Below are 25,397 nucleotides of genomic sequence, written 5' to 3' on the forward strand. Positions count from 1 at the left end.
ATCCTAATTATTCAATATGTCCAGGCACCCATAATGAAAATTAAATATATGTGGCATTATATTAAAAAAAAAAAAAGATTATATTTAATATGTTTTTAATTCGGCGACACGGTGGCGTGGTGGGTAGCGCTGTCGCCTCACAGCAAAGAGGGCCTGGGTTCGATTCCCCGGCCGGGCGGCCAAGGTCCTCTCTGTGTGGAGTTTGCATGTTCTCCCCGTGTCTGCGTGGGTTTCCTCTGGGTTCTCCGGTTTCCTCCCACAGTCCAAAGACATGCGGTCAGGCCAATTGGACATGCTAAATTGCCCCTAGGTGTGAGTGTCTGTCTGTCTGCCCTGCGATGGACTGGCGACCTGTCCAGGGTGTATCCTTCCTTCCGCCCGAAGACTGCTGGGATAGGCTCCAGCACCTCCCCGTGACCCTGATGGAGAAGCGGCTTAGATAATGGATGGATGGATGGATGTTTTTAATTCATTACATACTTGTATGAGCTGTTTTGTTACTTGGATATTGGCTCACCATCAACACCCAAGCATTGCTTTTCCTGAAGATTTAAATTTAAGATAGCCAAGTTAAGTTGACTGCCATTTGGATTAATGCTACAATGAAAATGTTCAAGGAATCTAGAACACTATGGAGAAATCCACACAAATTATTCAATATCTATGAAAATTATGCATTCATAACATATGCACAGACTTTGTAGTGCGAACTAGTGGTTTTTTTTTTGCTGGTGATAGAGAGAGATGGATTTAGTGGAAGAAAGCCCTGCTATTTAAAGACAATTATCCTGCCCTGTTCTCTTCACAGTTCATCTGCTAATGAGTGCTTGGCACCCCGGACAGCTACTGTGGCCTCCGCAGAGACCGGCTGCTCTTTATATGACAATGGACCCTCAATTCATCAGAGAGACAAAGTGGCTGGACAAGTCATTCAGCGTTGAAAATGCCAGCCAAAATGCTTTTTCCCCTTCAAAGCGCTGTGGCCTGGAGTGTGCCCAGGATGAACAGGCATCCATGGAGAGCCCGGTCAGGTGGGAACGGCCATTTATGAGAAAATAAATGTCACAATTATCACATTCTCAGTTAATTTTAGTGGACAAATGTTTTATTCAACACATCAAATAATGATATCTCTCTTCCTGGTGTGCGGTGGGCAACATATTAAGCTGGTAGCATAGCCAAGAGACATTTGATCGAAAAAAGTTGTTGTTGTTGAATCTGTGTGTGTTTTTATCTACATTGCATAAACATGTTGATACAGTGGGGACATTTGGCAGAGGAAAAACCTCCAAAGGTTTTTAGATGCTGAGGTGAAGTGGGCATTCTAGTTTAAAACTAGCAGTTAATGTTATTTGTCATTGTATGCAGTCTTCCGTAGCACAGTACTACATCCCTAAGCCTCATCTCTTGTAGGCAGAAATACATTTTTGAGTAGGTCTGTGAAAAAGTGGGTAGGCCAACTTGGTAAATACAATTTCTAAGCGTGCAGAGTCATAACATACTACACTATACTACCACACTATATATACTACCATACTATAGACTATAGCCTATTGCTAACAGCAGTCACCATTATACCTTCTCAAGGACCTCAGTCCTGATTCAAAACAGTAAGAACAGAACGTTTCATTCACATAAATGAAGCAAACACTTCCCTTCACTAACAAACAACACAGTAAAACCTTTTAACTACCATTCATTTCTCACTCAAACACTAAAAAAGTCAACAAAGGAGCTCTGCAGACTAATCTACTAATTATTTTCATCAACTCTCGTTTTATATCTCATGTCTGTATTGTCTGTTAGCCTATATTATGCGTGCTTCATACCTGAACATCCTAAATGTTCTTGCACTTAAACATAGAAGGCAGTCCAGTCTGTGGTCAGACTACAGCAGTTCATTGTGTAGTCCCTTTGCTGTTTCCACAATTGAACCCCAATTGAATCCTCATGCTAGTTTTGCCCGATAATGTACTGTTAAATGTAGTACTGTGTGAAGGTTTTAGGCATCTAAGCAAATCTTTAAACAATTGACCTCAGCAGTGTGTTTATCACAATATACATTAGAATAAATTCATATTCATAATTCAAATGAACATAAAAACAATAAAAAGTAACAAGAATTTCTTGGGTCCATATTTGTTCTTGACACCTTTTCAGCTGCCACAGAGACTTGTTAATATCATCAATTACATCATGAGCACAATTTACTGAAGCACTGATTGGTCAAACCAGGAGTTGCTTTTTAACTACATATAATACTGGGCTTCCTCGAGGAGAGGTTTGAAAATGGGTAAACAAACACACTAACATCCAGAAAATCATTAGTTATTATATATATATACTGCTAAAAAAATAAAGGGAACACTTAAACAACACAATATAACTCCAAGTAAATCAAACGTCTATGAAATCAAACTGTCCACTTAGGAAGCAACACTGATTGACAATCAATTTCACATGTTGTTGTGCAAATGGAATAGACAACAGGTGGAAATTATTGGAAATTAGCAAGACAAACTCAATAAAGGTGTGGTTCTGCAGGTGGGGACTTCTCAGTACCTATGCTTTCTGGCTGATGTTTTGGTCACTTTTGAATGTTGGTGGTGCTTTCACACTCGTGGTAGCATAAGACGGACTCTACACACAAGTGGCTCAGGTAGTGCAGCTCATCCAGGATGGATGATCAATGCGAGCTGTGGCAAGAAGGTTTGCTGTGTCTGTCAGCATAGTGTCCAGAGGCTGGAGGCGCTACCAGGAGACCAGGAGGCCAGTACACCAGGAGAGGTGGAGGAGGCCGTAGGAGGGCAACAACCCAGCAGCAGGACCGCTACCTCTGCCTTTGTGCAAGGAGGAACAGGAGGAGCACTGCCAGAACCCTGCAAAATTACCTCAAGCAGGCCACAAATGTGCATGTGTCTGCACAAACGGTTAGAAACCGACTCCATGAGGATGGTATGAGGGCCCGACGTCCACAGATGTGGGTTGTGCTCACAGCCCAACACCGTGCAGGATGCTTGGCATTTGCCAGAGAACACCAGGATTGGCAAATTCGCCACTGGCACCCTGTGCTCTTCACAGATGAAAGCAGGTTCACACTGAGCACATGTGACAGACGTGACAGAGTCTGGAGACGCCGTGGAGAGTGATCTGCTGCCTGCAACATCCTTCAGCATGACCGGTTTGGCAGTGGGTCAGTAATGGTGTGGGGTGGCATTTCTTAGGAGGGCTGCACAGCCCTCCATGTGCTCGCAGAGGTAGCCTGACTGCCATTAGGTACCGAGATGAGATCCTCAGACCCCTTGTGAGACCATATGCTGGTGCGGTTGGCCCTGGGTTCCTCCTAATGCAGGACAATGCTAGACCTCATGTGGCTGGAGTGTGTCCGCAGTTCCTGCAAGATGAAGGCATTGAAGCTATGGACTGGCCTGCCCGTTCCCCAGACCTGAATCCGATTGAGCACATCTGGGACATCATGTCTCGCTCCATCCACCAATGCCACGTTGCACCACAGACTGTCCAGGGGTTGGCAGATGCTTTAGTCCAGGTCTGGGAGGAGATCCCTCAGGAGACCATCCGCCACCTCATCAGGAGCATGTCCAGGCGTTGTAGGGAGGTCATACAGGCACATGGAGGCCACACACAATACTGAGCCTCATTTTGACTTGTTTTAAGGACATCACATCAAAGTTGGATCAGCCTGTAGCGTGTTTTTTCCATTGATTTTTCCATTGATTATTTTTGTGTGATTTTGTTGTCAGCACATTCAATTTTGTACAGAACAAAGTATTCAATGAGCATATTTCATTCACTCAGATCTAGGATGTGTTACTTGAGTGTTCCCTTTATTTTTTTGAGGAGTGTATAATAAATGGCCGGCACGGTGGTGCGGTGGGTAGCGCTCTCGGCCTCACAGCAAGGAGGGCCTGGGTTCGATTTCCCGGCCGGATGACCGGGTCCTCTCTGTGTGGTGTTTGCATGTTCTCCCTGTGTCTGTGTTGGTTTCCTCCCACAGTTCAAAAACAGTCAGGCCAATTGGATATGCTACATTGCCCCTAGGTGTGAGTGACTGTCTATGTCTGTCTGTCTGTCTGTCTGCCCTGCGATGGACTGGCGACCTGTACAGGGTGTATCCTGCCTTCCGCCCAATGACTGCTGGGATAGGCTCCAGCACCCCCACGCGACCATGCCGGAGAAGCAGCTTGGAAAATGGATGGATGAATATATAATAACTAGTAGTAATAATAATAACTAATAGTTTTAGTGATATATATATATATATATATATATATATAATCATTATTAATTAATGTTAATATATTTAATAAACACAAACTTTCGCACAGTACTATACACCTTTAGAAAGTGCAAAGCAGTGTTTATTCGAAGAAATATAGAAAACCTTCATAAGACACACACACACACACACACACACACACGCACACACACACACACACACACACACACACACACACACACACACACTATAGTGTGTAGATGCCTGAAACCAGCTTGAGCATTCATTTTTAAGAAGTTAGTAGGTAAACATTTAAACCATGTGCCATGATTAGCCTACAAAACTCCCACCAGGCCAAGGAATAAATGGTCTAATATTTTCTTCCTAACCATTTCAAACCGACTAAGTGTGGAATGTCGCAGAGATGTCAGGTTTGTTAACATTAAAGCGGACTAAAGCGCAATGAAACCGACCGCTTGACTGTGGTTTCATTGTTGTAGTTGCACCTTATACAGATGAACTCCAATACCCACAATGCACCTTAGCCGGATGTTGCTGTCCGGAGTAAACACACACTCCAATGGCCGCGGGACGGTTTCCTAACGCACACTCGCCGTCTGATCCTGTGTAAGTTGTTGTGTTGTTTCTGTAAATAGCTGTGGTTTAGTTCTGCCTGGTGTGGGAGGTGGTTTACTGGGATTCTGCTGTGTCTGCGGAAGTCTTATCTGGACTGGGACTTCTGAGTAGCGCTTCAGAATCCGGTCTGTTCGGTTGTTTCAGTATTTCAGCAACAAGATCTAAATGACATCTTGTAGATTCGCCTCATCGCATCATCGCCGACTCCTGCAGTGTCGCTGTCTGTTTGTTTGCGGCTCAGCCTAACTCAGCTTGGCTTTTTTAACTAACGTTAGTATAACAAGCAAGCTAAAGGTGCTGGCTGCATTTGTGTTTGTATTTGGCACTGGACTTCTTGACATCTAACCAGTCAGTCAGGGTTTCAGTACAGTCAGGGTTTCAGTACAGTCAAGGCTTCAGTACAGTCAGGGTTTCAGTACTTGACATCTTGACATCTAACCAGTCAGTCAGGGTTTCAGTACAGTCAGGGTTTCAGTACAGTCAAGGCTTCAGTACAGTCAGGGTTTCAGTACTTGACATCTTGACATCTAACCAGTCAGTCAGGATTTCAGTACAGTCAAGGTTTCAGTACTTGACATCTTGGCATTTAACCAGTCAGTCAAGGTTTTAGTACAGTCAAGGCTTCAGTACAGTCAGGGTTTCAGTACAGTCAAGGCTTCAGTACAGTCAGGGTTTCAGTACTTGACATCTTGACATCTAACCAGTCAGTCAGGATTTCAGTACAGTCAAGGTTTCAGTACTTGACATCTTGGCATTTAACCAGTCAGTCAAGGTTTTAGTACAGTCAAGGCTTCAGTACAGTCAGGGTTTCAGTACTTGACATATAACCAGTCAAGGCTTCAATACAGTCAAGGCTTCAATAGAGTCAGGGTTTCAGTACTTGACATCTTGACATCTAGCCAGTCAGTCAAGGTTTCAGTTCTTGACATCTGAAGGCTTAAGTACACTTGCTCACCCTGTTTGGTAGTGGTGGAGCTTGATGGTGTTTAAAATATTTTGAAAAAGCTCCAGCAGTTCTCTACTAGCCAGCTGTTCTTATATTGTTGATGTGTAAGGCACTTAATGCTGAGCTCACTGCTGTAACTTTTTGGTATTTTACATGTTTAAAAATGTCTTTATTCTACAGTGCGTACTAATTATGGCGCTACACAATGTGAAGTGATTAAATGTCGGTTACCACAATACAGTGCTGTGAAAAAGTATTTGTCCCCACCCATTTGGCCTGTTATTGCTAATGTGTCACATTTAAATATTTCAGATCGTCCAACAAATTTTAATATACGATAAAGACAACACGAGTAAACACAAAATGCAGCTTTTATATGATAATTCCTTTAATTGAAGGTAAAGATTTATTCAAAATTTATGTCACCTGTGTGAAAGTAATTGCCTCTCTAAACCTAACATCTGATTGTGCCACCCTTGGCAGTAGCAGCTGCAATCAGATATTTACGATAGTAAGGATTTTGCATCACTAAGGAGGAATTTTGGCCCACTCTTCTTTTTTTAATTTAACTACATTGGAGGTTTTTGAGCATGAGCTGTCTGTTTAATGTCTTGCCACAGAAGGATTCAAGTCAGGACTGAACAGGTCTGGCAGTAATCATGCCTGAAAATGGATGGTGAAACTGAATCCAAATGGCAAATGAATTTGGTCATTTGGTTAAGTGATTAGTAGCTGAGTAGTCACTTTTTTATTGTCTCATATTGTCGCTGTTGGAACAAAACATTGCATTCCTGAAATGGTTACATTATAATAGAAGGAAAAGACATTCTTAAATTATTAAGTTAAGTTAATGTAAAAGCGTTTATATTCAAAGCAATTTTGTACCATTTGTATTAGTCCTTTCTTTTCCTCTTGAAGGTTTCACACAGTGTGAAAGCTGTGCAGCATTTTCAAATTATGTAAAACTGCAAAAATGGTGATACAGGGTTTTGTCACCAATGATATACAGTGTAAGTTTGATTTTGTGGATGCAGGGTGAATGCAGTAGGTGCTGTTTTGCCTTTGTTGCAATGTTTTTATTAATCTAACTCTGTTTTGTATGCTTTCTCTTTTTAACCTCGCAGGTCATGCATGTGGCTCGGCCTGTAGCCTGTGTGGTGTAGAGTGCCCCAGATTGTCACTAGGGAGTACTCTCTGACCCCAAACCCCTCCTCCCACCCCACCCCGGCCCCCAGAACCTATGTTCCCTATGCTAACTCTTCTCAGCATGTTTTACTATATCTGTCTGCGACGGCGGTGCAGGAGTGGGTCGCGAGCAGAGTCGCTGGGTGGTCGCCGTGCACTCATCGATTTGGGCCAGCGTTCTACCTTGCCAGTCACTGTGGAGGTGGAACAGTATGCTAAGGAGGTTCTAGACTTCAGCTCACACTATGGCAGTGAAAACAGCATGTCTTACACCATGTGGAACCTCGCTGGAGTGCCTAACGTCTACCCCAGCACGGGAGACTTCACCCAGACAGCCGTTTTTCGGACGTATGGACACTGGTGGGATCAGTGTGTTAGTGCTCCAGCACCGTTCCACCGCACACCGCCATCCTTCCACAGCCGAGACTTCCTGGAGCTGGCCTTTGAGGAGCAAGTCTACCCCACTGCTGTGGAAGTGCTGGAGACCTACCACCCCGGCGCTATCATACAGATCCTGGCCTGCTCGCTAAATCCTTTCACACAGAATCCACCTGCTGACGTCAGGTAACTGCTACAGGTCTGGGAATATGCAGACCAACATATGTCTGGATAGACATAAATTTAATAATATAATTTAATTAAGACAAGTTCTTTTAATGGAAGTTAATTGAACAATATATTTTTTTTCATTTATAATGATATTTTTCACATTGTTATTATTACAAATAAAGTGTGTGTGTGTGTGTAGATGGGAGGTGTTATGGTCAGGGGAACCCACCAAAGCCCTGAGCCCCCAGGCACGTCAGTTTTCCCCTACAATCCGGCCCATTAGCTTCCCCACCAACTTGTTGCGTCTGGAAGTGAATGGCTCTATGCTGGATTACTACACCGAGCTTGACGCGGTGGTCCTGCGAGGGGTTCGCGAAAGGCCCATCCTTGCTCTTTATAAGATGCCTATGATAGACATCAGTGATCTGAGTGATGGTGAGGAGGACCTGAGTGAGACCGGGGGTCCACTGTGCTGCAGGACGGCCACCGCTGACCACAAACACAACCATGGCAATGGCTACTTTGATAAACTACCTTATGAGGTAAATGCAGCCTCATTCACACTAATGCCAATATAGGACTAATCACAAGTAAGGATTTTTGGTGACACTTTATATGAGGCTTTCTGCATAGGGAACACATGCATAGGCACTGAATGATGTATTTGTAAAGTAATAATTGAATAATCACAAAAAAGATGCAATATTATATGTAACTACAATGTGACATAAGATGTTTTAAGAAATTATGCTACATTTATATAAAAGGTCTTAAAATGAAGTGATGGACATTTGTTCTATCTATAACAATCTCATCAAGCATCATTTCCATTTTTCTTTAAACCTGAATATGCTATAAAAACGTCCAGTCCGAGTCTGACACCAACCACATCTTCAAGTTGAGCTGTTCAAATTTTTGTCCAAAACCCAAACTGGCTACTAAACATCTAAAGTTACGAATAAAATGTCAAATTTCTGAACTTGATTGCTCTGTAGTGACACATACAGCTGCCATTACATCACAGATAAATAAAAATAATATAAAATAACAATAATACATAAAACAGTAAAACAACCAGTTGTCTCAAATGTTTTTAGTCTGAATAAACTTTACATACAGTGCTGTTCTCATGCTGTGCGGTACTAATATAGTGAGATCCTACACCTGTTTAATCCTAAAATGCTGTCTCTACATAGAACCTAAAACGTATACTGTGAGGGGAGACAAGTATTCAGAGACTTTTGTTTTTGTTATTTAATTTACTTCCAATATGGAATGTTATGTCAGATTTACCCATTAAATCATAAAATTGATAGAGGAAACAAGTATATAATCACACAAATCAGAACTGTTTTGGAAATATGTACATTGGTCTCACGTAGTTCTTCGGCAATAACTCAGCCAGTCATGTTTGGAGAAAGATGGGTGGTGCTTGTGATCTGGTGGGAGCATCATGTTATGCGAATGCTTATCTGCAAACAGTGTTGGGGCTTCATATATCATCAAGAGTTGATTCTCATCAGCAGAAACAATGTTTGAACAGGACAGTGGCCCAAACATAAAGCCAAAATAAGACTGTTTTCTGAGAAAAATAAAACAAAAAAAAGTTTATGTACTTGAAGGTGCTTCAATCCCTTTGAAATTTGAACCCAACAGAGGGACTCTTTTAACTTTAGGATTTGAAGGATTTGAAGATGCTTATACTTAAGGACACAGTCTGTTCTTTTTTAGTATTCATAAGAACAAAGTCAAAATATGTCTTGTGTACAATTGACACAGAAAAATCCACTGAAGTTATATTAAATAACAAATCAACAAAAGTGTCTGAATACTTGTTAGCTGCGCTAACTTTATTAAGCGTGGGCCTTGCGTTAAATTTTGTTAACAGCTTGAATGGATTATATGGATATCATTAAAAACTATGAATGTAAATTTGCATCCGACCCAAGCCTGACATGCATTTGAGAAACGATATCCAAATTTGACTAAGACTGACACGACCAGATGGGGTCCTGTTGGGTTCAGATAAAAATTTCAAGCTCAGAGCCACAGCCTTTAACTGTAAACCAGTAATGTGCATGCATATGCTGTTTATAATAAAATGAACAATGAGTGTAGGTACAAGGTAGCAATATCTAATAATGTAGCAAGTGCATTGTAATGTATAGTACAACAGAATATAGTAATAAGGTAAAACTCAAAATGTTACAGACTCATTATGCTGATCACACAGAAAAAAGAGGCTAGATCTCTTCTTTACTAGACAAGTATTAAATGAGCAGCCTGGTACATCTCTCGTAGATGTTTTTGGCATGAAAGAAGGAGACGTGCTTAGCTTGAGCTCTTCAGATATCGTGTTTGTAGTAATTTTTGGATAATTATAGTGTCATTTTGTGGTCGAGTAATTTTAGAAATACCTGTGTGATGTGTGATGTGTTATGCTGGCACAGCTCTGATGTCTTTGCCAAACCACTGCATCTCCACCGTATCACTCAGACTCTGTGTGTGTGTGTGTGTGTGTGTGTGTGTGTGTGTGTGTAGTGTGATACAGCCATTATCTGCCAGCTGATATTCAATTTGACACACACACACACACACACACACACACACACGAACAACATAAACAACATAAACACTACACCTGGATGAGGTCTGAGTATATTCTCTCACATTGCCTCTGATTTTTCATTAATATGAAGCCATAGTCCTATAGTCAAAAGTTTTAGAACACCTCCATTTTTCTAGTTTTTTATTGACATTTAAGCAGTTCAGGTCGAGTGAACAACTTGAAATGGTACAAAGGTAAGTAGTAAACTACCAGAGGTTAAGAAACTGAACAGTAATGCATATTTCAAAGGCTGTTGTCAGAAATCAAGTTATTGTTTAACAACTTTCAGCCATTCTGCGCTAATGGAAGTAAATTAAGCTTTGAAATTTGATGCAAACAGTTCCCAAGGATATTCCAAGATTTATTGATCACTTACAAACTCTGTGTGTATAAAATCAGTGTTGGGACTGATTTTATAATCAGATGAGATTAAACCCTTAGGGCAGTATTTGGATAGCATTGCACATCAAGGTGAATTATATTGCTGTTGTAATGATGAGAAAAGGATGAATAATAAAGGAAAACATTTTAACATTGTAACTCTTAAGTGTAGGCCTTTCCCTCAGAAAAATTACAAAGAAAACTAGGGTGTCAGTGAGTACAGTTTCCTACGCTCTTAAAAAAGATGGTTCTTCAATGGTTATTTTCTAAAGATTAGAACGATGAACACTTCTATTGAATACTGTGTATTCTCCATCAATCTAAAGAAAGTCTTCACCATGTAAAGAAACATTTAAGCATGTAACTTGTTCTTTACATGGTGAAGACTTTCTTTAGATTGATGGAGAATACATTGTATATGGTTATATATAGCACCAAAAGGGTTCTGCTGTTGGTACAATGTCCAACTTGTAACATGCTGCCTCTTCTTCCCTTCTCTCCCTTCCATGTCTCTCTCTCTCTCTCTCTCTCTCTCTCTCTCTCTCTCTCTCCCTTCCATGTCTCTGTCTCTCTCTCTATCTCTCTCTCTCTCTCTCTCTCTCTCTCTCTCTCTCTCTCTCTCTCTCTCTCTCTCTCTCTCTAGTTAATTCAGTTGATTGTAAGTCACTTGGCGGTTCCTGATCTGTGCCGTTTGGGTCAGTGCTGTAAGCTCCTGCAGCAGCATTGCTCTGACCCACTGCAGTACGTCCAGCTCAGCCTGCAGCCGTACTGGTCTCGCCTCAGCGATGCTGCGCTGACACACCTGCAGCCGCGCTGCACACTCCTCCAAAGGCTCAACATGTCCTGGACTGGAAACAGAGGAGCTGTGACTGCTGCAGGATTCTGCAGGTGAAGGCTCGACACAATCTATTACCACAATATGTCATGTGGTCATTATAGAGCATTATCAAGCACTTTTCTCTTTAAATATACAGTCCAGAGGCAGCGTGTTCACTCACTCTTAAATGACTCATGACTTGACTCGGCTGGTACTTTCAAAATTTCACCCAAATTAAAAAAAACAAAAAAAACAAACAAAACTGATTTAATCAGACAATTTGAATGCAGTAAACAAATAAAACCTTTTGTTTCCAAAGTGTATTGTAGTGAATTTGTGTTACTACCCTGGCAACTGTCTGTGCCGTGATGCAAAAATGTTCACTTTATTTCACTTTTTTTTTCTGGTTGGCACTCTTGTTAGTTAGTTAGTTATTTTTGTTTAATGAGTGCACTGAAATAATAAAGGCATCTGAAATAAATGCTGAGTAGTTCACCGGCATTACAGTCCTCATCAAAAACAAGAAAGTTCAAGAATCTTGAATATCATCCCAGAGCAACTCTGGCCCTGGAGCAAGTTAAAAGCAGTGACATCAGATTTGATTATAATAAACCTACAGTCTGCAGGACATGAAGACCTACATGCAATTTACAGATCGCATTTCTTCAAAACTTACAAAAATGTTAGCACGTTTAGCTGTTTAGATGAATTACAGACTACAGATCTGAGATTGTTGACTAACTTACTTTGTCCTCTATTTATTTCAGCCTAATTACCAGCTGACTGTAGATTAGCACTAGTGATAACTGCGGCTTTTGAGGATTAATTAAATGATAGAAAGCAACCTGTAATTTTGCTTTTGTTTATAACGCATACTGCTGTTTGCCCATTCAAAAGTAATAGCTGGGGCATAAGCCTATAGTTTATTATAAATTATTACTTGAACTAACACTTATACATTGCGCCTATATGGTACTTGTTTACTATAGTGTGTAACGTGCAGACAGAATCGCAGACGCTCGCAGGTAAGATTAGGTGGTTTAATGATCCACACGGTCAAAGGGGAAAACGCAGTTCACAGAGAAAGTCCAGACAGAACAATAGGAATAAGAGAACACTCAGTGATTGCCTAAACAATACCCCGCTTAAATATCCCAGTAGTATATGAGACTCAGGTGTAAGGGTTCAATAATCAGGCGACTGACATCGCTGATAGGTGTGAGGGGAAACCACGTCATCAGTCTGAGAATCCTGGGGATTGAAGTCTTCTCCTATGATGGAGTCAGATAGCACGTGAGCGGTCACGTGGTCTCCCCTAGCGCTCTGGGAAATGAAGTCTGTCTCCTTTGCTGAATGCGTGACATAGTGTCAGTGTGTGTGTGTGTGTGTGTGTGTGTGTGGATCCCTGTAGTGCACTGTTAAATCAATGTGTCTGTGTTCATTCTTCCTCCCACAGCTTCATCAGGGCATGTGGGATGAGTCTGGTGTGTTTGCAGCTGTCCTGCTGCCACTTCTTGAATGAGATGTGTTTGGAGGTTGTGTGTGTGACGTGTCCGCGCCTTCAGGAGTTGGATCTCTCCTCATGTGACCGGCTACAGCCTCACGCCTTCACCCACATCACCAAGCTCACGCACATCCGCCGCCTTATACTGTACCGCACCAAAATAGAGGTGAGAGGGCAAGGGGCTGCTACTAGTTCAGTAATCAATTTGTTTGCTGACTTATATTTACATAATTGACTATTCTTCCAAGGCTGTCTTGGTGAAGGTTAAACAAGTTACTATGGTAACAGTCCCTAGTGAAAAAGAATAAGAAATAAATGATGTTCATTTATTGATTTTATTTTCCATAAAGCACAGCCTCTAAGATGCTGAGATTCCCACACGTAAACATTTAAACACGAAGAGTGGTTAATACCATATTTATTATTAATTCATATTTCTAGCACAGATGAGATGTAGAAACACAGACTCATATAACCATTTACCACAGGTATTGAGTGTATTATAGTTAACATTAACTTTTTCTGATGTTTTATAGAGCAGGATAACGTGTTATGGTTTATAATATAGACTGATTTATTATAGTAGTATAGAATGTATTGTGGTTGGTATTCTTTGTGTTGTGAGTCGGTACTGTGCCAAAGTCTTAGTCACCTAAGTGCATTGTTTAAAACTATTAACTTGGCAATAAGTCTGATTTTGCCAGTAAAAATAATATTTAATATATGCACATAAACGTAAAGTAAAAAGGTTTTTGTTGTTAAAGAGCACTCTGGCTCCCTTGATTTTGCTTAATAAGGGATTAATTAAGACAAACCAGATAATAATACTGGGCTTCCTCAAGGAGAGGTTTGGAAATGGTTAAACAAACACATTGACATGTAAATGTACAATCACTATTTATATTAATACCATTTATATTTATATCAGTGTTAGTGTTTTTTCTGAGCAAATATGATTACTGCAATGAAAATAGCTTATTTATGTGTATTTTTCTTGGGTGCCTAAAACTCTGCACTGGACAGTCCTATGCAAAGTTTTGAATAGTCACACTTTTAAGAGAAAATTAACAAAGCAATTATAAACGGCATTACAGGTTCTGCTTATTTGCTAACCTTTTCCACAATATGTTACATTTAACCAACAAGCAGTAATTGTACATTAAAATGATGTGCATAAAAGATATGTGTTCTCTGTAGACACTGTGTTCATATTTTCAAATCAACAAAACATGGTAATAGGGATGCCCAAACCTTTGCATATGACACTATGTGTGTTAATTGTTTTCTTGGTCATTTGGCTTGTTTTCTGGCATCAGGCTTTGGTCAGATTTCTGACGTGCCCTTCGCATGACCCAATCAGGAATTATCGACCTACAGTCTCTCCCAAAACTGCACAAAGAACAACGCTAACACTAATAACAGCAGTAAACCCCAGTAACACTGATCGCAGTGGTGTGTCTGAGCGTGTGCTTTAGAGTGGCTCAGTGCTTTGTGGTCCTGCTCCATTCTCTACTTATAGGCATAGTGTTTCACTGCAGAGAAGGATACTATTCACACATCCTCACAGCCTGTCAAATCCCCCATCCCTCTACTATTAGGCTGTCACTGACATAATTAGCATGTTTCTTTTCTCACCGTCAGCAGAGTGAGAGGTGTGCAGTCAAAGACATGCGCACACATGCGTTTACTGAGACGTGTTTTAACTCAGCGGAGGACAATAGCTGTATTCTGTGCTAATTGAGGTGTTGAGCCTGCTGTCTTTAAGACAGCAATGATTCAGCTGTTTCCGTCAAAATGAAGACATTTTTCCACTGAAATTTTAAACCATCCTCTTCTTAATGCGAGCGTGCCGAGCCATGAAGTCATGTAATACTTTTATTTTGACATATCCATTTCTCTAACAGTACTGAATAACATGGCTAAGCTCACTGCTGTCTTTCCACTCAGCTTTCCGTATTCCTCTGTCTCATTTTTCCACCGCTGGATTGTAGACAGGTTGTGGTTGGAGGCTTTGTTTTCTTTGATCATTTAATAGGAACCAACCTTTGTTCCTTTGTCTGAGCTATTTTCAGTCTGTTGTGGGATTGACATATATTATAATACTCACATTATTTTATTCCCTCACTAATTTGATGCTGTAAGGTTTGTCATGTTCAAGGCCACATTAACACTAACACAGGCCCTTGGGCTATAAATCTCAAGGGGCTTTCACAGGCACAAAGCATACACATTTACATTTGCATTTATGGCATTTAGCAGACACTCTAATCCAAAGCGACTTGGACAGCGTGCTTAGTTGTTGTTCTTCTCTGATGCAAATCCTTAAGCTAGTGTGAATAGGCTTGAGTTCAGTGATATTTTGGAGTTAAGAGACTGCCAGAAAGAGGAGTTAGTTCTTTTTAGATGCACAATATGCAGAGATTACAGATGTTTTTGTTTATTTTTTTACTAAGTAAAAAATTATTGTTCATTTAAGTGCATTGTGTGTTCATTGTTTGATTGAAACACTGATATTATTTAGTTAGGAATTAGTTTTAACAGGGCAATAAAATATGGCAAGTCCACTCATGAGTGCTTGAACGAGAGCGCATGGCCAAGAAAACGTTGTTAAGAACAAAGTCTTTTAAATGAACGAACTAAATTACTCCAGCTAATGTTAACTAGGTCCAGAAGCTGTGAAAATATATTTCTCGGATAAACCTACCATCTGCAGGTCATCCACCTGTAAGAGGTCAACAAGTCGTTCATTCTGTGCACTGAGTAGCTCTGTTAGCTCAGTAGAGCCTCTGAAGAGGTAGCTTCCTTTACGCATCCAACCTGTAACAAAATGTACAACCCCAATTCCAGTGAAGTTGGGACGTTGTAATATAACATATAACATAATATAACAATGTAAGATAATTAAAAACAGATTTTGCAAATATTCACTCATTTTGAATTTAATGTCCTGCAACACCATTCCAAAGAAGTTGGCACAGAGGCATGTTTACCACTGTGTTACATCACCTTTCCTTTTAACAACACTCAATAAGCTTTTGGGAACTGAGGACACTAATTGTTGAAGCTTTGTAGATGGAATTCTTTCCCATTTTTTCTTGATGTACAACTTCAGTTGCTCAACAGTCCGGGGTCTCCATTGTCGTATTTTGTGCTTCATAATGCGCCACACATTTTCAATGGGACACAGGTCTGGACTGCAGGCAGGCCAGTCTAGTACCTGCACTCTTTTACTATGAAGCCATGCTGTTTTAACATGTGCAGAATGTGGCTTGGCATTGTCTTGCTGAAATAAGCAGGACTTCCCTGAAAAAGAAGTTGCTTGGATGGCAGCAGATGTTGCTCCAAAACCTGTATGTACCTTTCAGCATTAATGGTGCCTTCAGAGATGTGCAATTTACCCATGCCATGGGCACTAACACACCCCACACCCCCATACCATCAGAGATGCTGGCTTTTGAACTTTGCACTGACAACAATCCGGACAGTCCTTTTCCTCTTTGGCCCGGAGGACACAACGTCCATGATTTCCAAAAACAATTTGAAATGTAGACTCTCAGACCACAGGACACTTTTTCTCTTTGCGTCAGTCCATCGCAGATGAGCTCGGCCCCAGAGAAGCCGGCTGCGTTTCTGGGTGTTGTTGATGTATGGCTTTCGCTTTACATGGCAGAGTTTTAACTTGCACTTGTAGATGGAGAGACGAACTGTGTTCACTGACAATGGTTTTCTGAAGTGTTCCTGAGCCCATGTGGTAATATCCATTACAGAATGATGTCGGTTTTTAATGCAGTGCCGCCTGAGGGATCGAAGGTCTCTGGCATTCAGTGTTGGTTTTCTGCCTTGCCGCTTACTCGCAGAGATGAAATCCCTAAATTCCTTGCAATTGCATGTTGAGAAACGTTGTTCTTAAACTGTTGGACTATTTGCTCACGCAGTTGTTCACAAAGTGGTGAACCTCGCCCCATCCTTGCTTGTGAACGACCGAGCCTTTCAAGGATGCTTCCAATTTACCTGTTCACCTGTAGAATGTTCCAAATAGGTGTTTTTTGAGCATTCCTCAACTTTCCCGTTTTTTTGTTGCCCCTGTCCCAACTTCTTTGGACGTGTTGCAGGCATCAAATTCAAAATGAGTGAATATTTGCAAAAAACAATGAAGTTAAGTAAGAATAAGTAAGAATAAAGAACATTAAATATCTTGTCTTTGTAGTGTATTCAATTGAATATAGGTTGAAAATTATTTGCAAATCATCGTAATCTGTTTTTATTTATGTTTTACGTACTTTTTAAGGACTGCTATTATTAGATCATTTGGAGATTTTGAGTTTAGTGCCTGGCTAGAGACTGTTGACTACACTCTCAAAAAAAAAGGTACAACGCTGTCACTGGGGCAGTACCCTTCTTGTCACTGAGGTGGTACCCTCAGGGGTACATCTCAGTCCCTTTAGTCAGTAACCGTAACTGAAACATAATCCACTGAAATGATATGTTCTAAGCTGTACTGACTCCACACACCCCGCCTCGCCTCCAGGCTTATAAAAAAATACAAATATCTACTTTTCCACTGGGAAAACTTTACACAATTGGTCCTTAAACCCACTGCTGTACCTTTGAGGGAACGGTTACACTGTTTGTACCTTGATGAACGAATCATGTCCCTGCATGGTACCTTTATTTCTAACAATGTACTGTATGCATTTGTAATCAATGTAGATTTATGGATGTGATATTAGAAAGAATATGTTGGCACAGCACTGAAAGTGCAGCTAATCCTGACCCATAATCACAGTTTTGGAAGCCAGCCAAGCCAGGCCTGACTAAGTCTGCACTAGCAGATGTGGGTAATTGCGTATACATTTCACCTCAAGTCCAGGCTAAGCTAAGGGGCTATAGACAGGGTTTTACAGTGCTTAGCATCTGTAACAATCTAGCAGTATTTATTATCAGTATATTTTTGTGGAATTGTCAATCACAGCTGGCACCACTGTGCTAAAGTACCTCCAGCTAACTCCAGCTACTGCTGCACCTGTCACCTATCATGCAGTCTTAACAAGCAAGGGGAAAGATTTTCTGTTACCTTTCAGCAACATAACACATTCCTCTCATCATCCATGGTTTCATTCAGTGACATATTAACCCACTCTTCATACTCCAGAGCAGTTCATTCAGAATGCAGCTAACATAACGAAAAAGAGAAAGTGCTACAGGGAGCTAGAGAGGGACAGAAAAAAATTGTGCTGTGTCCAAAATGTCCTATGTAAAGAAATCACTCGCTGGAAAATAAACTCAAACCTGATGTTACATCTGAAAAATCACCCACAACCCATCCATCATTTGTTGAACAATTTGGGGCCCCTCCCACTTGGGGGGCCCTGGGCTGGAGCCTTGATGACCCTGTGCACTAATACAGCTCTAGTCATATTCTCTCTTTTCTGTGTATGTTTATAGCAAACAGCCATGCTGAGCATCCTGACATTCTGCGCTGAGCTGAGACATCTCAACCTGGGCAGCTGTGTAATGGTGAGTCTCACACACACACACACACACACACACACACACACAGTATCATCACAACTATGTTACCTTGAGTCTGTAGCTTCAAGAACAATTCCACCCATAATTCAAAATTTCAGCGGAATGAAATCACTGGGATGTAAACAAAGTCATAGGGGTTTGATGTGAAATGGTGTATTGTATACAAATATATTGTATACTGATTCCGTATTACATTTACATTTACAGCGTTTAGCAGACGCTCTTATCCAGAGCGACTTACACAAACTGCTCTGTCTATCTAGAGAAAGTATTTTTGCTAGTTACCAGTAGGTTAGAGAGAAAGAGCTCAGATACTGCTAGAAACAAAAAGTCACTGTAGATACAGAGAGAAAAGGAGCAGAGTTGAGCACAGAACAGTGCAATACAATGCACTACAATACACTACACTACAATACACTACAATACACTACACTACAATACAATACACTACAATACACTACAATGCAATACAATACAATACATAAGTGCAGTACAATACATTACAATCAATACTTAATTCAATGCTCATTTAAGTGCTGTGTAAAGAGAGTGTCAGTCTGCATTTGAAGACAACGAGAGACTCTGCTGTGTGGACAGCCAGTGGGCGTTGGTTCCACCACTTGGGCGCCAGTACAGAGAACAGTCTTGATGCTTGTCTTCTATGTGCCTTGAAGGATGGCCGGTCAAGCTGAGCTGTAGCTCGAAAGGCTCGTGGTACAGTTTGAGATTTCACCATTGCCATCAAGTCGGTAGGAGCTGGTCCATTATTGACTTTGTAGGCAAGCATTAGGGTTTTAAATCTGATGCGTGCAGCTATGGGAAGCCATTGAAGGGAGCGCAGCAGTGGGGTGACTGGGCTGAACTTGGCGAGGTTGAAGACGAGCCATGCTGCCGCATTCTGGATGAGTTGCAGAGGCTTGATGGACTACATGGGAAGACCAGCCAAGAGCGAGTTGCAGTAGTCAAGCCCAACACCTGGGCGGCTTTTCGGGTGAGGAAGGGATCGAATCCTCCAGATGTTGTACAGGAGATATCTGCATAACCGAGTACATTCATGATGTGAGTCAAGAACGATAACTAGCCATCCAGAATCACACCAAGACTTCTTGCTTCTACAGACGGAGCAATCAGAAAGTTCTTGAATGATGAGGAGCAGCTCAGTCTTGCTAGGATTGAGCTTCAGGTGGTAAGCTGCCATCCATTAAGATATGTCAGATAGACATGCGGAGATGCAACTGGAAACCTGTGTGTCAGAGGGTGAGAAAGAAAGCATTAGTTGAGTGTCATCAGCATAACTGTGATAACAGCTAGTGTAAAGAGAAGAGGACCCAGCACCGAACCTTGTGGGACACCAGTGGAGAGCGATCCTCCAGATAGGACTTGAACTACTTCCACGCATAGCCAGTGATTCCAAGCTTGGTGAGGATGTCTAGAAGGATTGCATGGTTGACCGTGTCAAAAGCTACTGAGAGGTCAAGAAGAATCAGGACAGATGACAGTGTGGCGAGAATGCCTGATAATCAGAGGCATGAGTATGTGGAACACACAAACGGGACAGCTGACTTGATAAAATAAAGTTAACTTTTTATTCAGATTTCCTGTTCCACCTTCAGTGGTGCAGTAGTTACATTCAGCTGCTGGTACGTGTGCTTTTTTATTTTAACAAAAAGATGGCAAATGGGAAGCCAACTTTAGCTTTGTAGAAAATAAGGCCATGTTAGAAAGCAGTACTGATATAAGTTTACTTATATAGTATATAGTATCTATATATTATTTAGTTTTGTTTTTTACTATTTTATACAATTAAAATATTTTGGGTTTATTTGGGTTTTGGACATATTTGAGGGTGCGAATGCTTTATCACATTTATATTAATTTTTGTGTTTAAAAATGGAAAAGTGAAAAAAAACATCCAAGAATAATAAGCCACTGTTAACCTACAAACATAGGTACCTAAAGGAATAGTTTGACAAAAAATCTAATTTACATGGTTTTCTGCTTACCCCACCTCTAAGGCATGTTTGGTGTCCAAATTAGTTTAGGACTAGATCTGCAAGGCTGGCAAACACGGAAAGTCAATAGTCACCCAAACTGTTTCCATAAATACAACATCAGAACTTCTCTCAACCTGCTGAAACCACATCCAGGTCTTAGTTTAGGATAACTCAAAGTTATGGTGTAGACACACAGTATGACTCGCTTTGAATGATTAAAGAAATCTTTTCTTTGTGGCTAAAAGAAGGGACAGCTAGTTTAGATTCCACAGAAAGCAACCAAAGATTGCTGTGATGCCATTGCCCACACAATAGGGTAATGGAAGTAGAGAAGCAAAGTGAGTGTGCTCAGAAAAATATGACTGCCTGACAGAATCTTAGTGAAATGATACAAACCCATGTGGCCAGTGGTTTGTGGTAAATTAATGAAACTTTTTTCTTTGTGTTTGACCTTATGTGTGCATCGCAGGGTCTTTTGAGTTTGTAAGTACTCTTACAGCTTGTACCATTGTCAGAGATGGCTTGGCTTCAAAGACTTTTCAATCTGATGGACATAACAGAAGTGCTGTGTATCATCTGAGTTTAAAGTCAACATGAATAAAAAAAATCATAATGCATTTTAAGATTTAACTATAACACATTCCTGAATGAAACACAGTACTAGACAGGTTCAGTGGTGGTTCATGATGGGGCTGGGGGTGTGGGAGGTGGAAGTGAAGCATGATATTATTGGTTAGTATTCTTCTCTGCAGTGTAGCCAAAACATGATTTAGAGCTGAGCAGATTTCATTATTACATTTTTATGCAAGATTGTAGGACAGCAAGAATTTTGTCTTATAAATGGTATGATGGTGCTTAATAAAGTAAAGTGACTTCAGGTTTAGGGAAACTGGCTGAACACCCTTTTATGTTACCCTTTTCATTTAAATAATGAAAAGACTGTTAATAGACTGTTTTATGGAGTTTTACAGTGCAGTGCTTAAATGAACACAACTAAAGACTTGAAACTTGACTCAGACCTATATGAAATGACATAAACATCTCTGGTTTGTAGATAGAGGACTATGATGCAGTGGTGAGTTTGGTGGCTGCACGGTGCCGGGGCTTGGTGTCTCTGGACCTGTGGCGCTGCAGGAATCTGAGCGAGCGTGGGCTGGCAGAGCTGGTGTCCGGCTGTGCAGGGCTGGAAGAACTGGACCTGGGCTGGTGCTCCAGTCTCCACAGTAGCTCTGGCTGTTTCCAGTTGCTGGGCCGCAGACTGCATCGCCTGCGCAAACTCTTCCTCACTGCGAACCGCACTGTTTGTGACAGTGACTTGGAGCAACTCGCAACAAACTGCCCTGCACTGGAGCACCTTGACATACTGGGTGAGAATTTACATAGAAAATATAAATAGTAAATATAAATAGTTTTAAATATAAAACTGGGTCAGACAAGACAGTGACACATACAAATTCATATATTCGATCATATATTTTATCTGGTGTCGACCAGAGGAGGATGGGTTCCCCTTTTGAGTCTTGGTTCTTCTCACGGTTTCTTCCTCTTGCTCTTAGAGAGTTTTACTTTGCCTGTACTCGACTTGCTCATGGGGGCTTGGACCCAGATTTTCTGTAAGGCTGCTCTGTGGCAATGTGCCATATAAATAAACTTGACTTTTATACCATGTCAGAATAATATAATGTAGAAATGTAATATGTTCCATATGTGTTATCTATACCGCCATTCAAAAGTATTAACATTAGTATTGTTGCATGTCACTCTTTTTAGAATGATCAGGTTATATTTGTTCACCAATGTAAAGTTAGCTACTTCGGAAGCTTGCAGCTGGAGTGCTTTTGCTGGTATTTTTACACTTTCAAGAGAAACATAGTGTGTGTGTATATATCGCTGTTGTCATAAGAAAACCTCGGATCTCAGCTTTTGATGTTTTTCAGTTTTTAACATAATTTGAAAATACCTGTTGTTCTTTACATTGTGTGTAAATTTCATGATGAATGGGCCACAAGATCACCTAAAATGGCTTATAAAAATGTCTGGTTACATTGACTTACATTAAAGTAAAGTAGGTTTCTCCTGTAAAGTTACCATTTAGGACATACAAGGTTTTAATCCCACAACAGTGACACACACACACACACACACACACACCCGCCCACATATATATATATATATATATATATATATATATATATGTATATATATAGTGTGTGTGTGTATGTTGCTCTGGACGTATGTTTTGAATCATTGTCCTGTTGGAAGATCCAATGACAAATGACAACACGTTTTTAGCTTTTAGGCAGAAGCAGACAGATGTTGATTAAAGATTTCTTGGTATTCCATGATGCCATGTACCCTAAAGAGGTTCCCAGGGCCTTTGGAGGAAAAAACGCCCACATCAGAAACCCTCCATATTTAACAGTGGGCATCAGGTTCTTTTCAGTGTAGTTATCCTTCTTTGTACACCAAACCCACCTTGAGTGTTTGTTGCCAAAAACTAATTTTCTCATTTTCATTTCATCTGTCCATAGAACTCCCAGTTAAAGTCTCCATAGAATTTAGCGAACTGCATGCACTTATGTGGTTGGATGACTGGGAAAGGCTTTTTCCTGGCATGCCTTCCAAGTAATCATGGAGGAGGTGTCTTATGGTAGTTTTGGAGACTTGGTGACCAAAAGATGCTACTTTTTTAGTAGTGAATTACCTGGGAAATCCTACTAATTATTAGAAACCTATGAAGTTACACAGGACTTGCATATTAGAAGAATTTTAAACGTGTCTGCAACCACAATCAATTTCAAACCTTTAAGCAGGATTGCACACTTTTGAATATTAGTTTAAATGTAAGCATATTTTATGTCCCGAATGTGTTATATTTATATAAGTACGTATATGTAGTAAGAATTCTAATTCTTGTCTAATTCTAAACCTAATCCTAATTTTAATCTGAAAGTAACCAGAAAGAAATGCTTTTGCTCTTTCAGTTTTAAAACATGAACCATGGAGCTTTTGTAAAAACAAAAAACAAAAGTCAGGGCCGTTTTTGTTGGTTAGCCCTGCTTTTCTCTGGGTTTATTAGAGTCAGTATGAACTGAAAATGTATGCATAGAAACACACTGTCCTTGTTGAGACTTGTCTGCCAGATAATCGAATGTGTGTTGTGGTGTTTAAGGTGTGTTTTGCTGATGTGTGTGTTCAGGCACGCGGATGGTCAGTCCTGCTGCTCTGAGAAGACTGCTGCAGGCATGTCCTCGGCTGCGTCTGCTGGACGTCTCGTTCTGCTCACAGATCGACGCACGGACTGTGCAGGAGCTGGGCAGCCTCTTCCCAAATGTATCCATCAAAAAGAGCTTCACCCAGTGACATCTTCCACAGCCAGTCCGCAGTGGGGCACTGCCCATAGCCTGGGGGCACTAAGACCCTGCCCACAAGGGCTGCCTTTCGGGTTTCTTGGTGCTGCCAATATGGCCGCTTTGCCTACGTGGTAGTGATAAAGCAATATCTCAGCAGACAATCAAACTTACACAGTTACACTCTTACCCCAAATGTGCTTGGTCAGCTAAGACATCTTTGGTGCCTGATGTTTGCTCCCATGCTTCACATAGAAATCTGTTCTTTTGGAGTGTGAAGTCACTACATAATGCTGAGTTTCCAGTTTAAAATGCTGCACTACTGACCACACAGCATGTTGTTGTGGCTAATCAAAACAGATTGGATACAAAAAATTGCCACTACGCTAACATTAGCTCCATTACATGACCCAAAAAACTACATAGAACACTGTGATCTTCCACACACATGGAATAGAAGTAATTATTTATTTTTTATGTATTTTAGCTAGTGATGTCAAAGTAAACACATTATTAGCTCCCCCTCAAAACATTGTGGTGTGAGAGCGAAAGGCTACAATCCCAGACTAGTTAGAGCATGCACCCACTGTTGGAGATGAAAACTGGAAACTGCATTCATTCTTTATCACGGTTACCCTACTTTCATTTGAGTTTCATGTTCTGGTTCATGTGATGTACAAAGTAATAAGACCATTCTGGTGAAGCTTACTTTGTCCACTCATATATATATATAAACCAAAATGCATTACTTTTTAAATAGAAAAAAAAGCAAATAATACATTATCAATGTCAATCATGATTCTTTAATTTAACTATTGGGAGCTCTAATTTAAACAAAGTTCAATTTATGCGTTATGGATTCTCATTAAGTTGAATTGGATTATTGCCGACATCACCTAAAACTGTGTGTTGATGAAGCATGGATAGGTCAGTTAACATTGTACAAACTGCATGACTAAATCATTGCGCACTTTCTATAAACTGCATTCAGCTGTTAAGTAACATTGTATTATTGTAGCTCAAGTGCAGAACTAACAAAGTTTTAGATACCAAACATGTCTTTGCTGGCTGATTGCATTCTGAGTGAAGAGGAAATTGTGTACCTTTGATTTCTTACCGAACTGTCGTGTTAAGGAGAGCACAGAATAAAGGACTGAGCCAAATGGACATTTCAATGTTTCTTCACACCTGACCTCAGCGATTGATCTTAATCTCAGGGTTTTATTTTCATGTTTTATTTATTTATTTATTTTTTGCCAACAAACTAAACACCCTTTCCAATGAACAAAGTACTGAATATTCGGTTTGTAATTGCCAAATTGTTTTCCTTTCTCAAGCGTTGATGTTCATGCATATAACTTTGCAGTAAGGATTGCTTTTATTTACGTGCTTGTTTTGCAGAAGATGCAGTGACGGCTGCATCATTGACTCACTGCATTTCGTTGTTTATCAAAATTCAGAATTATTAGTGAATAATTTTTTAACCTGAGACATTCAGATTATTTCATTAACAATCTGATAGCATTTTGAGTTAAACCGTGTACAGAAAAGAAGCTTCTTCTTTTTTGGTTGTAAAACCTAAAGTTTTCTTTTAGTAGCATGCTAATTGCTATATGGTGTATACAGGTGCCTTATATAGTGAGCAACACCATTATGTG

At 40.5% G+C, this 25,397-nt stretch overlaps 1 protein-coding gene across 1 annotated transcript; it reads left to right on the plus strand.

Moving 5' to 3' along the window:
* Positions 1–4,783: 4,783 nt before the first annotated feature.
* fbxl4 (F-box and leucine-rich repeat protein 4) lies at positions 4,784–25,397 on the plus strand. Its single transcript, XM_017683141.2, has 8 exons — positions 4,784–4,864; positions 6,944–7,568; positions 7,753–8,095; positions 11,186–11,430; positions 12,816–13,029; positions 18,309–18,380; positions 21,444–21,756; positions 23,589–25,397. Exons 2-8 carry the CDS (start codon positions 7,060–7,062, stop codon positions 23,750–23,752), a joined length of 1,860 nt encoding a protein of 619 aa, XP_017538630.1. The 5' UTR covers positions 4,784–4,864; positions 6,944–7,059; the 3' UTR covers positions 23,753–25,397.

This window comes from Pygocentrus nattereri, chromosome 19 (assembly GCF_015220715.1).
Source record: "Pygocentrus nattereri isolate fPygNat1 chromosome 19, fPygNat1.pri, whole genome shotgun sequence".
Taxonomy (NCBI): Eukaryota; Metazoa; Chordata; class Actinopteri; order Characiformes; family Serrasalmidae; genus Pygocentrus; species Pygocentrus nattereri.

Excerpts from the sequence above, each read along its gene's own strand:
- fbxl4 (XM_017683141.2), top strand. The coding sequence starts at position 7,060 with ATGTTCCCTATGCTAACTCTTCTCAGCATGTTTTACTATATCTGTCTG. Across the intron at positions 7,569-7,752 it reads AATCCACCTGCTGACGTCAG|ATGGGAGGTGTTATGGTCAG; the intron begins GTAACTGCTACA and ends GTGTGTGTGTAG. Across the intron at positions 8,096-11,185 it reads TTGATAAACTACCTTATGAG|TTAATTCAGTTGATTGTAAG; the intron begins GTAAATGCAGCC and ends CTCTCTCTCTAG.